Source organism: Pholcus phalangioides, unplaced genomic scaffold (assembly GCF_987345545.1).
Source record: "Pholcus phalangioides strain wild (caught in Gottingen) unplaced genomic scaffold, Ppha-v1.0 ptg000007l_1, whole genome shotgun sequence".
In the NCBI taxonomy this organism is placed as follows: domain Eukaryota; kingdom Metazoa; phylum Arthropoda; class Arachnida; order Araneae; family Pholcidae; genus Pholcus; species Pholcus phalangioides.
In genome coordinates this window covers 53590880-53612565 of record NW_028301600.1, presented here as the reverse complement: position 1 = coordinate 53612565, position 21686 = coordinate 53590880, and the positions used below count along the sequence as shown (strand labels likewise).

The 21686-nt window shown below is 32.0% G+C and overlaps 2 protein-coding genes and 2 non-coding genes across 6 annotated transcripts in view; 2 read left to right on the top strand and 2 right to left on the bottom strand.

Annotated features, from left to right (window-relative positions):
* The first annotated feature begins 253 nt into the window (after positions 1-253).
* LOC149085484 (SRA stem-loop-interacting RNA-binding protein, mitochondrial-like) lies at positions 254-21570 on the top strand. Of its 2 annotated transcripts, none has more exons than XM_089233502.1 (5): positions 254-415; positions 2218-2276; positions 5882-5989; positions 8721-8783; positions 20492-20623. In XM_089233502.1, exons 1-4 carry the CDS (start codon positions 376-378, stop codon positions 8769-8771), a joined length of 258 nt encoding a protein of 85 aa, XP_089089628.1. In that variant the 5' UTR covers positions 254-375; the 3' UTR covers positions 8772-8783; positions 20492-20623. The 2 variants fall into 2 exon arrangements, with proteins under 2 accessions (XP_089089628.1, XP_089089627.1); XM_089233501.1 differs by having other exon boundaries at positions 275-580; positions 20492-21570.
* On the bottom strand, positions 10043-10116 carry TRNAT-GGU (transfer RNA threonine (anticodon GGU)). Its single transcript has one exon. It is a non-coding gene; the product is annotated as a tRNA-Thr (tRNA).
* TRNAT-GGU (transfer RNA threonine (anticodon GGU)) lies at positions 10490-10563 on the top strand. Its single transcript has one exon. It is a non-coding gene; the product is annotated as a tRNA-Thr (tRNA).
* Positions 21357-21686, bottom strand: part of LOC149085483 (solute carrier family 2, facilitated glucose transporter member 12-like) — a 35419-nt gene continuing 35089 nt past the window's right edge. For both annotated transcript variants that reach the window (XM_089233500.1, XM_089233499.1), the window contains one exon: positions 21357-21489. In XM_089233500.1, coding sequence (XP_089089626.1) covers positions 21450-21489 — 40 coding nt within the window. In that variant the 3' untranslated portion in view covers positions 21357-21449. The remainder of the gene's footprint in view (positions 21490-21686) is intronic.

Here is a 21686-nt window from a genome sequence, read left to right as displayed (position 1 = left end):
AAGAAAACTTCAATGGCTTTTAACAAAGAATTTGTGTGATGGTGATGATAAACCACTGAGCTATAAGTAAACATTTTTTTTAATGTTCTCTGGAAACTAAAAACGTATTTTTATTCTTTTTTAAATAAAATTATTCAGAAGAATAGGTAAAAAGTTTATTGGTTAAAAATTAAATAAAAGTGATTTAAAAAATAACGGGATACAAGAGCATATACCTATATCGATCCTTATAACTAAAAACAGAGAATTATGTTCCGGGACCATTCTCAAATTTACTCAGCGGTTCCTCATTCAGCAATTAGCAAGTACCTTACTTTAGTGCTGCCGTTGAGCTAGCTCATCCAGTGTAGGATTCTATATGGAACGAATCCTCCGATGAGTTATTTGGAAAAACGTGCTATGACCGGGAAATACAGTGAGTTCTGAAGCCAAATCGTCAAGAGTAATAAATAAATTATTCGGGAACACAAAATCATCAGAAAATATTACTTTCAGTCGATATCTAAAGAACGAATCCCAAAAAAGTCGATAATGTCTTACCGTTTATTTGTGGGTAATTTACCTTGGACTGTTGGTAGAAGTGAGTTGATTTCATTAAACATGCGAATCATAGACCTCCTGAAACTAACATTTAAACCAGGAACTATCCACATTATTCTGAGTAAATTAATTTTAAAATCATATCTTGTTCCTCCTATTTTAGGAAAAATTTCTAAAAAGAAGTTATGTAAATTATTGATTTAACCGTAGAATTTTATTGATTGAGCCTTTATATATAAATAACGATTTAACCTTTTACCTTCTAGTTTGATGTTCTTGACTACCAATTACTAAAATTTGTCACCCTGTAAATATGCCTTTCAATTTAACTGATTATTGGGGCATTTATATAGAGCTGTCTTAAGGAGTTTGGGCTCTTGAGCCCATATTATGTATTAAAAATCTTGCATAGCGTTGCAATGAGGATTTCTGATAATTTTAGGAGCCCCTGTTTGATTTGAGCCCTGTTGACCTACCCATGTAAACACCGCTGCACTATGGATTGCATATTCAAGTATTTGACAGTGTGAAAATTTAGGAATCCAATAATTTAAAAAAAAAGTCGCTGAAAATCAAGCTATCCCTTATATCAAAGCTGTTTTTCAAATTGCTGATAATGTATTGAATGCCCGAATGGTGTGCTGCAAGATAGTTTGGAAATAAAATTATATTGAGTGCATCAACAGGACCATGATTCACTATCGGTGTGTTATAGAAGTACCTCAAGATATTTAAAATTCCAAAGGGTGCCATCTAAAGTTTGGGAGTACATGTAGCTGATGCTTAATAATCTGGAGTGGACGGGACTGAATTTTACCAAAAGTTCAGATTTTGTCTCAGATTGGTCCTATCTAAAAAACTAGGTTTAAACAATGTGTACAATGCAAATTTTAGGTGGGTACAGTCAATTTGCAATTAGTCGAACTCCAATACAGCGAACATCTGATCAAGTCTAAGTTTTCACTTTGTTCTTCCCTCAAGTTTTCAGGAATGAGAGGAATTTAAAAAACAGCATTTAGCTTCCTAGTGGAGAACCACAGGTGGAGCATTCATAATGCAAGTGATTGTTAATTATTTTAAAATGCATGGATTTTCTTTGATGCTCAAAGTGTAGGAAGTATATCATTTGTGGGAATTGGACGATTCCACCATGGATGAATATGAATACAATAGGCTTTATGTAGAGGCAAATGTGGATAGGCCCTACGTTTCTCAACATTGATGATACAGTACTGCTTTGCGATGACATGTCTGATGTACATATTGTGAATTCGCTGCATGAAAAAGATGATTCAGGGGATGAAGAGATGATTCTTGTTTTCTTCCTCCTCTCCTCTGAACAAAAAAATGACTGGCTATTGAGTTTCAAAATATTTTTCATTTAGTAATTAAAATGTGATTGCTTTAAAATAATTTATCTTTGTGAAGTTCTTTATCTCCAGTAGTTTGACTTGTTTTATTAAAGCAATATTTGCAAATAACATTTATATTTCAATAAATCTTTTTCTCACTTTGAAATCACAATTTCAGACAGGTCAAACTAACGACATTTTGAAGTTATTGTCAGCTGCTGCACATTGAACTTATTGAGATTTGACGGTATTTATTCAGTCCATTGGAAGTTGTTATAGAAGGGTTTAATTGTAGGGTATGTGTGTAAATGGATTTTTTTTTCAGGAGAACTGAAGTCATATTTTTCAAAGTATGGACGTGTGACAAATTGTTTGGTTGCTTTTGTAAGTATTTATTCCTAACACGTTTGTTATGATTTATGTGTTGAAATTTTTTTGAAGAAAGATCCTTCAATAACAGTATAAGTGTCACTAATATAATTTTTTATACAGTAAACAACAATATACAAATACATACAGATATAGAGTTGAGCCAGGGCTTGACAAATCGAAAAAAAATTCAGGTACCGGACAAATAAAATTCTCTGGCCGGCAATAGTTTTTCCCAAGAGGAGCAGACCAAAATGATGTAAAATTCATAGTTTTTGGGTTTTTAGGCCGATGTAACAAAGTTTTCATATTTCAATGTTTCGTTCACACGGATGGCAAAGATTTTTGTGAGATTTGGTATAACGATGGGAAAACGGCTACTATTTACGTCTTCTGCCTGCTTGAGTTCTACCGCTTCATCCAGATTGGTCAGTTCAGCAAGATTTTTCCCATTGGCTGAAGTTGTTTCAAAGGGCTGTCGATAGTGTGTGGTGTCAGTTTTATCATTAAGACGGGAAACCATTCATGGTTGATCTTCATCCTCTCTTTTTTTCTATAGAAGCAGTTCTTGTGCTTTTGAATTTAGATTGCTTCGGTAAAAATGTGTGGAAAATATTTTATGTCGCTGGATAACACTTATGTGTTCATAAAGAGAATTTGGTGATCATTGGTCAAGGCATGCTCAGCTATGGCTGCCTTGGCAACTTGACCCAATCTATAATTTCATTAGTGCTTGACAAATCTGGCTGATATAGATCTTTTTGTAATGCATATATATGTTTCTCTACAACTGCAAGGGATACGATAGACCCCAGCTGTTTTCAGACAGTCCTGTTGATCTTTGGCCGACCTGAGACACATCTAGCTTTTTGGTTGGATTAACGATGGTCTTGATGCCAAATTTTCTCAGGTGCCATCCGATTTTGTCTGTAATTCAGGGAATGTGGGACAGAAATGCTTTTCCGGTCGCTGGTTCTACTTTCTGTGGGGCGTTCTTTGTGTGTATGGCCTTCATTACATCCACCATAGAGTATCTATAAGCCTGAAAGGTCTTAATCAGGTGTAATTTCTCTTTGTCAAAATTCTTGGGCTGACAGATTCTTCTTGCTCTTTCTACCAGAGCTTTGCTGGGATGATCATATCATCCTACTACTACTAATGAACCAGACATGCACCTCGTCTATATTCTTCTGCATAACCTCTAACGAATCGGTACATGTTGGAATGTGCATGTATGTGTAGTGAAACCTGGCATGAAGTTTGCAGTCATTGTTGCAGGAGGTTTTACCGTAGTTGAAAACTCTGGTGAAAAACTAGTAAAACTCAACTCTCACACTAGTATTCAAAAAAAGATTAGTGTGCAAGAGTCTGTTACAAATTAAAAAAAACATGAATGACAAACATGACAACAAGTTAATGCCCTCAGTCAAGTATCATTAAGTTTCGATATCATTAAGCTTTTTACTTTTTCTTTCAACTCAAGGGCAAATCAAAGTACTTTCATAAGCCCTGATTTGTCTTTGTGTGCAATTCATATTTATTCATAAAAGCTATAAATTCACCTCAAAAGATAACGTTTTGAAGAACTATTTAAAACATTCTGGCAGCTGCGATGAGAGATTTATATGTATTTACAAGTGTCCTTGGCCCCATACTTTTTTCACTTTCATAAACTCTGAAGAATGCTTGTTGTGTGTAGTGCTGCCACCAGTTTTTCTAATTATTGCGCCTCGAAGTTGGAAATCACAGAAAACCAACTTCAGCCGACCACCACTGTAGTGATAGTGAGGTTTGAACCCTGATCTTCGCGATGCGAGTCTGTCACTATGACCACTCGACCACCACAGCGGCTCATATCATCCTGCTAGAACACCGATCAGTGTTCTGGTTCAGCAGAAATTTAGCCTTTTGTTTGCAATACATCACTGAAATTAGCATTTGTCTAAGTAGATATTCAGCAAAAATTTGAAATTGGTGGTTAGAGATTTTGGTGACAGTTGGATTTTTCAGAAAAATCTTATAATGGCACCACCTCTATCAGGATATGGGTCATTCCAAAAAAAAAAGTGCATATTCCACATTTTTGAAATGAAAAATTTGTAGTTGAATTTTCAAAATAAAATTGATCACAAATTATAGTTAAGGTCTTGAAGTTTAATATTTCATAAATATTTTTCACTTTTATTTTGTAATATTTTATTTTTTTGGGTTTTATGATTGAAAGTGATGGATTTTGTCCACTCTGTTATTAAAACAAATATTGTTGTTGAAACGCCATATGACGGAGAATTAAATGAACTAAGAAAAAATTAAAATTACTACCAGAGCGCTCTGAAATTTTGTAAAAAAAAATTAGTCTTGGAAACGGTTCATACACTCTTTTTTGGGAATGACTTTAGAGAAGAAATAAGGGTAGAGAGAGGGAACCCTATTTCTTCTCCGCAAACATTGTGTCACGTGGCTGCTGTCCTTCCCTGTTCTGGTAAATTTGTTTTTAATTCTCAAATATACTACCAGTTATCATATTTAAAAATGAATATGTATAAAATAAATTAGAGGACTGATTTGATTGACTGATCTAATGTATATGCATATATATAAAGTCATGCCCCTCCCCCCAGACTTTCAAGACTATCTCTGCCTTTGATAAAGAGTTTATATAACTTTTGCAGAAGTTTTTAACAATTTATAAAAAATGTAGGATTATAAATTACAGCTGGATGGAGAGAACTGTTGTGCATCCAATGGTAACCTTGTGCTTCATCCTGGATCGCAAATGAGTAATTTTCACTGAAGTTAAATAAGAGAACAGCCTCATCAGTTTTCAGATTAACTTTCTTTTCCTTTAAATATTTGGCTTGGGATTTGGTTATGAATGAGTGTAGTACAAGTACTTCAAGGCTTTTCATCAATTTTTCCAAGTACTCTTGTAAAGTTACAGTGGCCTGAACCTGTTCAGTCCTATCAGTAGATATCCAAGAGTTATAGCCTATGTGACTTGGTCATCAGGATCCCATTCCTCAAATTTACAATAGATGACAATATATTTCCTTAAGCAATTGGTACTCTACCAATTAACAGATTTTGTAGTGATAACAGACAAGATGGGGTTAGGGGTTTGTTGAAGAAGAAAAAAAAGTTCTGAGATTTCCTTAAGAAGAATATGAATGTATTATATTAGAATCAATTAGAGGGCCTATCTCTCTCATGTCATTTGTTATCTTACACGCATCATATTAGTCACATAGATAAAAGCTCAAAAATATGAAGGTGTCGTGTATGTCGTGTGTGAAGAACGCTGGAACCCCTTTTTTGCTTGTGTGAAAAAAAAGATAACGGGTGCGTATGTACATGGGAGTATCCTGGGTTATGATGGGTTGCAATAGTTCATCACTGCAGTGTTATGCCAAAAAGTTGGCAAAAATACTTTCACCATTGTAACTAAAATTCCCCTGCATAAGAAATGCCATAGTAACCTCAGTAAATAGAAAATTAAAACTGCTCATATGATAGCACAAACCTGAAAATTTTTGTAGAATTGCCTAGCCTATGTTATGTAGCATGCGATACAAAGACCCATCAGTTTTTAGATAATTCTTGTATATAATATCTATTTTCAGGATAAGGATACTGGATTTTCTAAAGGATATGGATTTGTAAATTTCCAATTCCAGGAAGAATTTGAGAATGCAAAGCAACATTCAGATCATTTTCTAGAAGGCAAAAAAGTAAGCTTTTGAGTGATGTCATTGAATCTGTTCAAAATCAGTTCAACCTATATTAGATTTTGTTGCCATTGTTGGAAAAAAAACCCATGCTGCATATAATCTTTAAATCTTTTTATGAAAAATTACAGAAGAAAGGAAAATCAGAAGAAATTTTCTTATTATTCATTTTTCTTCTGCCAGTTCCATATCTGGGAAGAAGTAGATCAGCAAATGTTTGGAATGACAAATTGAATTAACTTAATCGGTATTTTTACCAAGAACAAGACTGCATTATTATTATATTATGCTTTATGCATGTTGAAATAAATTTGGAATATTCTAAAAAAAAGTTTAAATCTGAGGTTTAACAGCATTAAAAAAGTGATGGACATCTGTAAGTTCAGATATTATGGTGGTGAGAGTTTTTAACAAAATTAAATAAAAATGTATTTGAATTATTTTTTAATTGAATTTGGAAAACTATGATAAAGAATCATATTCTTAATTTTTAGAGCTATACAAGGTATGCATGAACATACATTACAATTAAACTTATCTATTTCAATATATTCTCCTTATAATGGAATACAGTAATTTTTCAATGTTGTCTCCATTCTTCATAGCAGTAAACTCTTCTCTCTTGAAATACAAATACAATGCCACAACAGGCAAAATGCCCAACGAGGTGGCTGAGAAAAAGATGCCCATAACAAATATGGATGTCATATATTTCAAAACTACAGCAACCCAATTAAAAACATAATCAAAAAAATTGGAAACAATATATACACATGATAAAATATTATACAATTCCCATAAAGAATATTATGGTTGTCTTATTTTAAGCATGGATAGCTTCTAGATTTACCCCAGCATATTTATTGTATTTCTTTTTAAACGTGTCAATTGTGTTACAATGTACAACCTCCGCGGGTAAGCTATTCCATTTATTGACAACCCTATTAGAGAAGAATTCCCTGCGACACCATAACCTTGCATTGTCCCTTACCAATCGATACTGGTGTTCCCTTGTAAAAGCACGCGATTGGCTGTGTACTAACAGTTCATGGTCCATCCTATCCATCCCATTGAAAATTTTGAACACTTCAATCATATCTCCTCGACACCTGCGTTCATCCAATGTAAACATATTCAAAAAATGAAGTCTCTCTTCATAACTCAAGCCCTGTGTGCCAATAAGGACACGCGTAGCTCTTCTCTGCACCCCTTCAACCAGGTCTATGTCTCTCTGCAAGTATGGTCTCCAAAACCTTATAGCCTACTCCAGTCCAGGACAAACTAAGCCTCAAAAAAGCAGAAGAATGACTTTAGGAGAACGTGAAGAGACCTTTTTGAAAATGAAACCGAGCATTTTATGCGTTTTTTTTTTACCACTGCTGAACAATGTTCAGAAAACCTAAGTCACACGTCAATGAGAATTCTGAAATCAGTGACCCTAGTTGCATATGAGATAGTGACACCATTCAACTCGTAAGAGAACCGTGGGTTGTTCGAACTAAAATGAGTGACCATGCACTTATCAATGCTAAATGTCATGCTCCATTCATTTGCCCATACTGCAATCCTGTTTAGGTTGGTCTGGAGCGACTCCCTATCGCTTTGATTCGCGATTACCCCCATTAGCTTCACGTCATCTGCGAATTTTCTAGCAATCCCATCGATACCCTGATCGAGTTTATGAAAGTGAAAAAAGTATGGGGCCAAGGACACTTGTAAATACATATAAATCTCTCATCGCAGCTGCCAGAATGTTTTAAATAGTTCTTCAAAACGTTATCTTTTGAGGTGAATTTATAGCTTTTATGAATAAATATGAATTGCACACAAGGACAAATCAGGGCTTATGAAAGTACTTTGATTTGCCCTTGAGTTGAAAGAAAAAGTAAAAAGCTTAATGATATCGAAACTTAATGATACTTGACTGAGGGCATCAACTTGTTGTCATGTTTGTCATTCATGTTTTTTTTAATTTGTAACAGACTCTTGCACACTAATCTTTTTTTGAATACTAGTGTGAGAGTTGAGTTTTACTAGTTTTTCACCAGAGTTTTCAACTACGGTAAAACCTCCTGCAGCAATGACTGCTAACGTGACTGTGAAAATGTAGCTGTTATTGGGAGTTGGCCATTATATTGGGAGTGGCCAACACAAAAATAACTACCACAAAGAATTTTTATAAAAAAACTTTTGTTCAAGAACTATATACATATTTTAATCTAATTTTCTAAATGGTCCCCTTGTGAATTTGTAAAGTTGTGTATAGTGTTATTTGAAAAAAAACGTATTTTGAAGAATAATTTCACTTCTCTCCAAAATTTTGAGGATTAGTTTTGTAAAAAGAGAGGTATTTTTTCGAATTAAAGACAGAAATAACTATTAAAAAAATTACCTAGAATTTAAAGGAGTATTTTCACCCCTCAACGAAATTTTGAGGAGTGAAATTGAATTTCGATGCGTGAATCACATATCTAGATGTGCATTGGCAAACACTGATTTTGTAATAAGTTTTTGGATACCAGGCCTTGTGGTTCTTGGTTGCCAGTTCCTTTTTGATTATAAAACAGGTATTTCTTTCTGGATGACAGCTGTATTACATTTAGTTATGTTTTTATGGTTGTATTTTTTGTTATATTTGCATCGTATGATGACTTTCAGATAGACTTTTCAAACTTGATTGCTTTGTTAATTAACGTTTTACTTATCCAATGCTATCATTATTATATTATTTCAGCTATCTCTAGGATCTGCTCAAAGAAACATTCAAAATCAAGAGCTTATATAAAACAGATTGTGGGTAAGAACATTGTTTCTGAAGTGGTGATGAGGTTGTTTCTGATTCACATGATTCTTATTAGTCTTTAAAATATAATTGATAAAATTTAATATACGTTAAGTTTTGTGACATGTCAATTTTCTAACGGTAAGTTACGTGCCAAACACCCAATGAAAAAAAATTTCCCCATGCAGCGGGTTGCCGCTAATTGAAAATGAACTGAAATATTCAACCCCATTAGAAGATAAGTTCAGTTATTTTCTTTCACGATTGGCACTTTTTCTTTTTCGTGTAGAGTGATGTTAACCTTGTTATTGACAAAATGTGGTAATTTTCTCTCCTTCACTGTTTTAAATGAATTCTTTTGAGGGAAGGTGCATACAGTGCATAGTTTTTACTGCACGATTATTTTTTTACCTTGTCTTTTGAATTAAATTGTATGTTGATCAATAAAACTGGGCAATATTTTTTGAGCTATTTTAAAATTTCATTGAAACTATTATGTGTGAAAAGTTTCAATAAAGGATGTAAAAATGATAGCTAGAAAGTGGCTGGTGGAAACAGTAAAATAATAACAATGATTCAATCTGGAACTTTTTATCACACTATCGTATTTTAATGTGTATGAGGAACCCACTGGTTTTTTTTGGGCTTGAAATTTGGAAAAACTTGAAAAAAAATCTATCTATAATACTATCCATGTGTAAGAAATCACTTTTGTTTTTCAGACCTAATTTTTGGCAAAAAGGGGTTCCTTATACACGTTAAAATACATTAATTATTTTATGAATCAACATATTCAATATAATTGTCTCAGATTTTTTTTCCATTGATTATTCATCGTGTCACATTTTCATATCGATTTATCCATGCTGCAATGAAGATTTTTCATTTCCTTGTGATTACAATTGATTTTTATTGCCCTTAATTGTTAATAAATTTACTTTATACCCTTTTACAATAAAGATTTTAATGAGTTCGAAATTTATTCCAGCCTGCATGGTTCACACATAACTTGGTTATTTCTTCAGAAGAATTTTCATTTTGGGGCATATTTATAAGGGGGCAGGCCCCTCTTAGACTTCATGATCTCTTCGCTCTAGACACTATTAATTTTACCACCCCTTCGAGATGCTCTTATATTTAGTTTTTTAATTTTCCGAAAAATCATGCCCCCCCCCTTTAGCTCTGAATTTTCAGAATGAAAGCTATCTCTTTACTAAGGAAACAGATATTTTCCGGATATTATGCTGAGGTGAGCTCGGAAAGAAAAGTCATCACGTCTCCGCCGGGACTCGAACCCAGGCCCTCTTGCATACCGGGCAAGCATGCTACCATCTACACCACCGGAGACACATGAATCTGCCTTCCTAATTTCACGCACTGTGTCGTGAGGCGCTGAAGTAGAGGCATTAGTAGCCTCTCTTAACTTCAGGAAATGGCCTCCGGGTGGGACGGTTTTAGAGAGATATAGATGGCTTTTTTCTCAGCCAGAGATATCAAGGAAACATATATTTTCCGGATATTATGCTGAGGTGAGCTCGGAAAGAAAAGTCATCACGTCTCCGCTGGGACTCGAACCCAGGCCCTCTTCCATACCGGGCAAGCATGCTACCATCTACACCACTGGAGACACACGAATCTTCCTGAAGTTAAGAGAGGCTACTAATGCCTCTACTTCAGCGCCTCACGACACAGTGCGTGAAATTAGGAAGGCAGATTCATGTGTCTCCAGTGGTGTAGATGGTAGCATGCTTGCCCGGTATGCAAGAGGGCCTGGGTTCGAGTCCCGGCGGAGACGTGATGACTTTTCTTTCCGAGCTCACCTCAGCATAATATCCGGAAAATATCTGTTTCCTTGATATCTCTGGCTGAGAAAAAAAGCCATCTATATCTCTCTATCTCTTTACTGTTTGTTTTTCTAAATATGGCTTTGAGTATTGTTTCACACACACACTCATAACATAAATGAGATGCCGTTAATTTTTTTGACTGTAATTGTTAACTTCATCACAATTTGTAACTGTGATTGATTTCATTCAACAAGCTTATTGTGTTCATTAAGTTTTGTTGCAGAATTACAATCAAAAGCTGTGTTGCAGCATGTAAATTTTAAAACAAAAAACTTCTGTATTAAAACTGGAAAAAAACCATCTCAAAATTGTTAGTGATACTTTATTCATTTTAGGGGTTTCACAACCCCCAAAGTCAATTTTTAACACTTGAACTGTGTGCAGCACTTTCAGTATACCTAGAACCGCAGACTGGGTCAAATTGACTCAAACTGTGAAGAAATGTTGTTCCACAGTGAAAACAGGAATTTATTTTTGGTGTTTCTGGGTTTTTCCCCTACTCTTATTTAACATTGTTTAATTGTGTATTCAATAATGGGAAACTACATTTGTTTATGAATGTAAAATGGGCTTCAAAATTAGCTAGAAAATGATGTAATTCAGGAAAAATAAGATTTTGTATACAGTTTTTATTAGGGATGGGACGATTAGTGATTTGGTCCAATAAAGAATATTCGGCTGTTTTGGCTGAATATGAATATTCAGTGACTGAATGACAATTTTCTTAAAATTCATGTTTTTAATTAAAAATAAAATTATTTGTAATTTTATTTTATTTTAACTGATTGAAATTGAATTTTAAGGATGCCATTTATTATTTATATAAATATTGGAAAAATGGCAATTGGAAGACTTTCATATTGCCATGATACTGATAATCAAATTTAACGATATATTGTGAGTATGTGTATTTTAATATTACTTATTAAATCAATTTTTTTTCAACACTGTTTACAAATTTTACATCTAAGTAAACATCAACCATTATTTACTCTTAACTAGAAATGCATCATAAAGTTTAAAACATATTTTCTTATTTTTGTTTAGATGTTCTTGGCTTCTTTCAGTAGCTCAATACGTATCTTGTCTAGGTATATTCTTCAGTTAGTGAAATTATGTAATTCATGCTCTTTCCCACTTTATTGCAATACAATTCTATTTTCAATTTCATGTTTTCCTTATTCTGGAAATTCACCTTGACATAGCTTTTTTTTCACGGAAGGGATATACACCACACAATAGTATATAAACAGTAAATTTTTTAATTCATGGGAAAAATTCTAATTGATATAACTTCACAATTAGTTTGTTGGGCTTAGATTTATACAGATATTCGGCCGAATACCTCAACATTACTTGGCAAAAGAGCTGAATATACTGAATAGCAGCTGAATATTCATTCCATCTCTAATATTTACACTGTTCAACACAAACTTTTTTCAGTAAACCCATAATATGTCAAAGATGTAAAATAAGCATGATAAATTGATTGTAAAATTAAGTTTGAAAAAGTCTAATATGATTCAGTCAAATAAAGTATCGATTTCTTACGGATAAATGGAATTTATGATGTAGCTTGGAGCAATTTTTTTTTGTGATTCTTGTAGACTTCATTTAGCGCATGTTGAAGTGGCACAACCCATGCAAAATTTTGTTTCCACATTTTGATGTTTCCTGACATGGGACTCATTTAATTTTTTTTTATGAGAACAGTTACATGTTCATCATGTCATGTAATTGTTCTCATGAAAGTTGCATGATCAAAACTGCATGAACGTCTCCTCTTGTGCAAGGGTGATACGTATGATGAACTCAGTTCTTCAGTAAGATTTTAGAGGAACTGCATTTAAAAAATATTTTTGCCATTCTGTGCAGTTCTATACAAAATTCAGGAATTTATAAAATCAAGATCTGGGATATTGTAGTAAATGTGGACAGACCACCTCTGTGATGCTACCTTCACCAAATATTTTCTGGCCATTTGATCAGCTAGGTGTACATCAAATTTTGTTGAACTGCAGTGTGAAATAGTTTCTGGAAACTTTGGGGCTACTAATGTCAATATCGACTGTCAGATGAAGCATGCTGAGTAATAAAACATTTTATCCTTTTTTTTCTTGATAAATTTCCCATTTGGCATCATTGTTTTTCAGTAATGATTAGAGCCCGGATTATATGCAAATGCATATGTGCATATGCTTTTGCATATTTTGACCTTTTTTAGCATTAATGCATATAAATGCATAAAATCAAAGAATTTTCATTATAAGTGCATATTTTGAAGGTTTATTTAACTCACTCAATTTTTTTTTATAATTTTTCAAATAAATATTGTTCATATAAATAATATATTGTTCAAATAAATATTTTTATAATATCGATTTTTTTCCCGCAGGTGAAATTTAGTGAATTAATACATATTTATAAAGTATTTTACGAATATTAGCCGTTTTATTGTCGTGTAAAATTTTTTTAGAAATTTAGAAATAGTGTCGAAATTTTTTGTTACTGGTATTTTCGTTATTGAGCAACTACAACGAACTAAAAGTAGAAAAGATGCATTTTAAAAACACATCTGCTTTTTTTTGCATGGTAATTTTTTTAATGCATATTTTCTCATTTTTTGTACATACTTCGGAATTTTTGACTTTTTCAAGATTTCTAGTGTATATTCTGGAGTATTTAATGCATATTTTGGGATTTTCAGTGTATATTTTGGCATTTTAAGTGCACATTTTAGCATTTTAAGTGCACATTTTAGCATTTTAAGTGCACATTTTAGCATTTTAAGTGCACATTTTAGCATTTTAAGTGCACATTTTAGCATTTTAAGTGCTTATTTTTGCATTTTAAGTGCACATTTTGTATTTTAAGTGCACATTTTGTATTTTAAGTGCACATTTTGTATTTTAAGTGCATATTTTTGTAGTTTTAAGTGCATATTTTTGCATTTTTCAGTGCATATTTGCATATTTTTAGAGCATATTTTGCCACTTTTTTAGTGCATATAATCCGGGCTCTAGTAATGATGTTTCATAGTGTAGTTTCACTATATTTATTGGGTCAGGTTACCAACAGGGTTGGATTTTTAAACCATCAAAAACCTAAATGAATGCTTTTGGATGATGTTTTGAACACAAGTGTATAACATGATGAAGAACATACCTCTTTTGCATATTACAATGCTTTATTTTAAACATTAATTTATTACAATCATTAAAACAAAATACCTATTATAATTTACAATTTTGAATTTTTCAACGCACAAAGAATGTAGAACAGATAATATATAATTCTATGGTTCATTTTATCTAAACTATTGATGATCAGTGTTCAATTTACTAAGTGAAATAGTTGTTTGTTCAAAATATGTGTGATAGGAGATCACAGGTTAGGTTTTTGCTTCAGAAACACAGTATCGAAACAGTGAAAAGTTGTTGTCAGTGTTGTCAAATAGTTTTTGATCTGATAAATATTGTTAAATAATAAAAAAATTTTCAGGTAGATTGAAGTGTATTATATTTTAAATTATATAATTACTGAGTATAAAATATATATTTCGATATCTGAAATTTTCTGATCTGCCCTTAAATTTATTCCATATTAAAAATTCTCTGGCAGCATCTATTAACACTATTAAACGCATTTATACTCATCTAAAAATTCCTTAGCTTAGGTTGTATAAATTTCGTCTTATAAAGAGTGTTTTCAATCAAAGCAGAGCTGGCAGGACTTGATACCCAAAGCATTATTTTGCATGTTTAGATAACAGCTTCAATTGGAAAACAATTGCATTATAATAGCTAATAAATTTACCATATCGTAGTCAAACTTGATTATTCTTACTTCTGCACTAAAAATATGGTAGGCCTATAGGAGTTTCTTAAGCATGATATCAACTGCAAGCCCGAATTGTGTTCCTTTTTTGTGGCAGGATATGCGTAGATGAATTTCAGCAACACATTTTTTTTCTAGAGTTGAGTCTTTACTTTCCCAAAACCTCTTGAGTCCCAGGTATACAAGTTTACAAAGAAAAAAAATAATTAGCTCCACAGTACCAAAGCCTGAAGCATATCTTTGTGACGTCACAGCCCGGGTCTTACCACGTACACACTTGACCTTACTCAAGCATTTAAAACACGTAACCACCATGTACTGTTTTTACAATTAGAAGGAAAAAATTCATCAATTTTGCTTCATTGGTATTTTCTTCTATTACAATTATTACCTTATATGATAATTTTAATTTATTATATAAATTTGAAAAAGATACAGGTTTTGAACCTCTTGGCCAACAAGTATTTCCAGATGTTTTTTGCTCTCAAGCAAATATTTTGAAAAAATCAGGCAACAATTATTTGACAGACTTTGTTTTTTAAATTTATCTAATGGAACTCATTGAAATTTTTTTTTAACAACAATGCCATTAAAATATCTTTTATTCAACTGAATTTCATATCAATCTAATTCAAAGGGAAATTGGTTGCTGCTCTAAACATTATCACATAAAAAAATTCTTTAAATGTTTAAATTAATGTACGTGAGAACTTCGAAAACACAACATTTCACAATTTTGATCTGATAATTACTAGTATACATATACTTACTCTCTTGCAATGTTACACATTATGAAGTCTTACTTATTATACTCATAAATTTCATCAAATATTTTAGTTTGTAATTTTAAATGGTGAGTTCTCAATAAGTTCTCAATGCATAAATAACACATTTTATTTGCAGAATTTTAGTTGTAAATAAATAAAATAAATAATCAATGGGATGGATTTTATTTAAATATTAGTTTCAAATAAAAAAAGAAAGACGTATCTCCTAAAAAAATCAAAATTTTTTTTACACATACTTTTTTTTTGTGTACTTTTAATTAAAAAGAAATTATTCAATATAATTAAGATTGTTTTATAACAGCAAATTTTCTTTTAATTGACTTTCCGTTTAAGTTATGATTTTTCATTTTTGTGTAATTATTTAGAAATGTTAGATATTATTTGGGATACAATCATGATAAACAGAAACTTACCACAATCACAAATACCTTTGAATATTGTCCATCATCTTGTATTGATGTCAAATTGAGAGCCAAACCTTTAATTGTAGCTTTCTTATAGAATGTTCCTGGCTTAACATAATTTTGAGCACCATCAAACCAAATAGCAGGAAAAGTTCACCATGTTTTCCTGCTAGATGTTTCACATGTGAGTTTTGTACAACACTCTGGGACCACCTACATTTTTCAGCAATACTTTGAAGTAATAGGCGTGAGACAGTATGTTTATTTGAATTCCTCATAAGGCAATGTGCAGCTGGGTTGTTGAAATAAAATATATATATAAGTCTATAACAATATTTGTGGGGAATAGCGAGCAGCTTTCATAAAACTCAGTTCTAACTGTTCATGCAGAAAGATAAATTGAAACTTTATCTTACGTAGCCATAAAGCACACTGAGTTTTTTTCTAGGAGCCACTGTAAGTAAGACTTGAGTACAAGATTATCATACAATTATCATGCAAGACAGTGACACTCTTCGAACTGCTTTTCTTGTGTGTCATCGATTTCACTATTTCTTTTCTCTGGTGACTTTCTTTTAATTGGCAACTTTGTTGTTAAACATGACGGTTATACAGCAAGAATTATCACATCAGGTGGTGAAATTAGATATCTTTCCCCAGTAAGATGGGGGGGGGGGGTTTCATTTGTTCTTTTCCTCGCAATTTGATCTACAGCTCAGAACACAGCAGCACCCAGACATTTACAAAAAAATGTAAAATGTGGCAGATATATGGTATTTATAATGTACACCATATATAGGCAACAAAATTATATGTATTCCGTTGCCTAATTATAAAATATTCTAAATTGCATGTAGAAATGCATACACAATAAGATGACACTCATTTAAATTTAGTGTTTTTGAAATACAAGTTAACTTTATAAATAAATAAATAAAATATCTTGCAAAGTAGCCTATCTCTTCATTAAATTTTACTTTCCATAGCACATTACTATTGTGTTTTCAATTAATTATTGACCCTAGAGTTTTGATTCATCAGTGTTAAAAAATATATGATTTAAAAAATGTGCTCCCATGATTAAACAAGTGCAGAAAAAACACTACTCTTAGTACACAAAGATATGAAATTTCGATACGAAAGCAGTGAACATATCTATTTAAAATATATATTACACAAATTAAAGTCAGAAAAATGAATATTTCAGACATATTGACTGAATTATGTACAAATAGTTTTACTTGCCTTTTTATTTTAGAAAACCATCGTCATCAAATGAGTAGCGAAGTTCTCAGCTCGTTTTACTATTATTTAAACAAAATTCCTCTGGCTAATGAGTTATAACAAATCAAGAAACCACAACAGATAAATAGTAAAATAAATATTAAAAATTTGAAGAATTTAAATAAAATATGGCAAGAAATGCACATGGTGTGCTTTGTTAAAAACATCCAAAACAATCATGCTTGTGGACCCGGATTCTAACATCACAGCCTCGGCAGAGTGAAACATTACAGCTTGTCTATCTAGGAGGCTTTGACAGTACTTGCGATTCCTTTCATTGAGAAGACCTGTATTTTTCACTATCTTCATCTAGAAATACATTTTAGAGAAGGTAACCAATTCTACAAGAATTTCACCTACACGATCGATGGAGCCAAATCGTGGTTCTAGGTATAAGTGCTTATAACTCTGAAGTATGGAATGTAAAGAGAGTAAAAGTTTTGTGCATTAATATTAATATATCATGAAAAGTCACATTTCTTTTTATCATCTGTGCTTAAGTTTTTGAGATAAATGAAAACAAGGTTTGATTTGGGCTAAATTGACCCACTCTACAGTTCTAGTGTTGAAAATATATTTCATTCAGTTGAAAATCAAGTGCAAAAAATTTTGTGTCAATTGGGTTAATTTGTTTTTTAAAAATAAAGTTAATGAATTATAGTGTAAACGTGAACAAGAAAAATCACTTTTTAATGGAATTTTCTCTAATTGCAGTTTTTGAGCTCATCCGTTTAAGATTTAAAAAAAACTACTGTACCATAAGTTCTGAAGTTTTGTAGGAATGTTTTCATGACGTGTTAGTAAAATAAACCTCAAACTTCGATATCTGATCATGTTAGAATTTTATGAGTTTTAAAGTTTAAAAAATGTAAAAATTTCAAAACTATGAATTAAACATTTAAAAAAAAATACTTCCCAAGGGGTAATTTCTAAATCTAAGGTTCATACTACTAACACACAGGGTGTAAACATTTCTGCGAAATTTCAGAATTTTCGGGGGTTATAGAAATCAACTTAGATCTTTTCGAACTCAAAAACTGCAATCTGAGAAAATCTTTATGTAAACATTTGAAACGTGTAACAACCGTGTAAACATTTGAAAATTGCGCACACACTCAACAAGAAAGGAAAAAAAAAACTGGTTTGTTTTCTTGATTTGTTAAGGTTATATCAGTTTAAAAAAGCCAAATTATGTTTGGTGTACGTTCAGTGAATTTGACTGGATTTTGAGCTGATGTCATCATTTCTTAAAGAGTTATAACTCATTAATTTTGGGTCAAATCCAGAAACTGAAAACACTTTTCCCATATTAGTTTTTCACAAAGAATCCCGTTGGGCATTCAATAGTTATGACTCTGTATAAAATATTAAATAATGTATATCATATACAGTCAGACTCTAATTTAACTAATTCCGGTTCAACGAATTCAATTTAATGAAATGTTTTTTGAGAAATTCTGGGGCAAAAAATAGAGGTAAAACCCTGTTTTAATGAATTAAAAACCTTGGTATATATAATGAATATTTTTGAACTATTCAGTTTTTTCTTATTTCTCGTCACCCAAAATCATAATCTTCAGATTTGGCTTCCCAAAATAGACCATCCCTCCTTTTAGGACAAACAAAAAAAAAAGGTGGATGCAGAAATTTTCTTTTTTGAGTAAGGAGATAATGAAGCCATTCAGAATGTACGTGAGAAGGTTTCAGCAATCTGTGTAACACCAATACCATAAAATGTTGTGCAGATCGTATGTTTAGATTTTCTGTAAAAAAAAACAAAGTTACTTCATATTTGTGTCCTGTCTTGTCAAGGAAAAGAATGAAAGGTCTCATCTGAAGAGAAAACGTTTTTTACCCAGAAAAAAAGACAATTTTGACTGGAGGGTATGCCGATTAAAATCACGATTTAAATCTCTTGATTTAAAAAAAAAAAATAACTGATTTAAATTTAATTTTTCCTTTGTATTAACCCATTAGGGGTCATTCAAGTATTATGTCAGCATCGAGGGGGTTTCGGATTTGCTGACTTTTGATGACAAGGGGGAGGGGGGTTTGAAGATTGCTTACGTCATCAACCACCCCTTTTTGAAGGTATGAAATATTCTAAGCTGCTGAGGGGTGGGGGGGGGGGTCAAAATCTGCTTATGTAATACTTGAATGGCCCCTTAATGCTGATTGGTAGGAAAATTTGCCATTCTAAACTTTAAGTTTTTTCTTTTCCAATAAATGGAAGTGGTTCCACTTATTATTTTTCGTTTTTAAAGAAATCAAAGTCAAACTTCAATAATATTGAAGTAGAAGTAACCCTTAGTATGGTATACATGTTATTGAAATGTGGTAAAATTCTTGATTGAAACAAATATAGAAGATCTGGTAAATATAAACTTGAAACTAACTGCAGATATATATATATACAGTGCAGAAAGATAGCTGTTCTATTTCTAGATTTTGTACGTGGGAAAAATTGCAGAAAATTATAGGGAGCTAAACTTAGATAACTGCCCTGAGTATTTGCAATGCACTTTACAATTCGGCACTAGGATTCCCCTGATAAAAAAGGAAGAGATTTAGTTTTTGTAAAAAGCCTTGAATTGTATGCCCTAATTGCTGATTTAAAATAAAAATAGATGTTGTGCTCTGCATTTATTTAAAAAGGGTGGCAGGAGAAGGCCCTTATCTCTACAAGAAAAATGTTAATACATAAGTTAATTCGTGCTCAATGACCTTTCATGTTTTCAGGTTTACTGAATATTGTTCTGAGTTGGTTGAAAAAGTAAATAGAGAATGTTTGGTTTAATTCTTAAAAAGGTATCTGCCTTATCATAGTCATCCTTTTGTGTGGCTTAGCTCATCTTGACCTAGATCATTTCATGGTTTTGGAGACCCTATTTTTAGAAAGGTGTAGACTTGGTTGAAGGGGTGAAAAATAGCCACAAAACACTACTTGGTATTCAAGAAGAGGCTTGAGTTATGTAGACTAGATTCATTGAATATGTTTTCTTTGAAATAATGCAGGCATTGTGGAGTATTGAAGATTTTCAGTGGGATCGATATGATGGATTATGAAATATTGTTACATTGCCATTCAATTGCTTTAACTCGGAGACACTAGTTTTTGTTAAAAATGGATAGTTCCAGGTGGTTATGTCACAGGGAGTTTTTCTAATAGGTTTGCAAATGTATGGAATAGCTTATTTTTGGTGGTTTTAAAAACAACAAAAGCCCCTACAATAGTCCTTCAAGAGGAAATATAATAAGCTGGGGGTGAGAGGTAAAGAGAAGCTATCCATACTTAAGTGAATGACAACCATATTTTCATGGGTAGTTTATTTTTTTCTGATTTATTGGTATTGGGCTGCTTTGTTTAAGTTGTGACATATCTTTTTATGGGCTTTTTCCAATGTTATTCATTTTTAATTGATTTTTCTTAATTTTTTTATTTTTAAAAATTTTTCTTAGCCACCTTGTTGAACAATTTGCCTGTTATGGCATCTGTTTTTGCATTTTTTGTATAAATAAAATTGAATTGATGAAATTATATGAATACAGAATTTTTTTTCTAGGAAGAACATATGGAGATATAGCTGCACAAATTGATGTGGTTAGTTTATTGATGTGAAACCATGAATAAGAACTTGCAGTAACATCACACTTTGATTGGCTAAGCTTGGTAGTAAAAAATCTTGAAAAATTTACTTCAATTGTATTCGTGATTGAGTGTATAATTTTTTTTGTTTTGTTGTTTTTTTCATTGTATAAATGAATAGAATTAATCATTTGCATTGATATTTCTGTCTCAGACCTTAAAATGATGAATAAAAATTGCTGTTTAGTAGTGATATTGTTACTATCGCTACAATATCACTACTAAATACAAATTGCTTGATTTATAATATAAATTGCAATTTGAAAAGAAGTTACGCAAATCGAGAATAGTTTGAGTATATATAATGGTCATTTTTATATTTAATATGAATGGATATGTTAATACGTAAAAAAAGTATAAAAAGTTTGTTATATATGCTTGATGGATAAGCAATTTAATTTCTGTTTTTACATCATATCAAACATGAGCATTTTTCCATGTATGGGGGGAAAAACCCCCAAAAAACTAGAATGGACAGAAAAACTTCAGCAGAGCACTGTTGTAAACTGTGGGAAATATTTTATTTAAGATTAGTTCCCTGACAAGAAACAAACCAAGAATATATGGTTGGGATGTATTTCATATGAAATATCCTTTGCTTTTGTCTTGTTTAAGTCATCATTTAAAATCCAGGTGAAAAAGATTCCTGTTTTTTTTTTAGATCTCTCTTTTTATTAAATTAAATAAACTGCAAAACATGGTTTTCAAAAATTTATTGCGGTGAAAATATTGATGAATAAACATGAACCTGGAAGACTTTCATGACCATTACAAGACTTGATCATATTAATACTGCACTCTGAACATGATTATGAACACACACTTTTCCAATGGAATCTTCCTGAGCATCTTTCTGGGTCTTGATGTCTCTGCTTTCATCTTTTCTTGTGACAAAAATTGTGCTTCACAAGAACACTGAAAAAGTATAGTCTGTGATTGACTGTTCCACGATTGAAATCTTAAAAATTCAATAAAAGTGATACTTTTCAGATATTAGTTTGTTTTAAATTTATTTTTCAATGTTTCTGAACATCATTAAATTTGTTTACAAAAACAATTTCAAGCATTGACTTTAGCCATGTTCATTCTTTGTTACTACTTTTATAATTTTT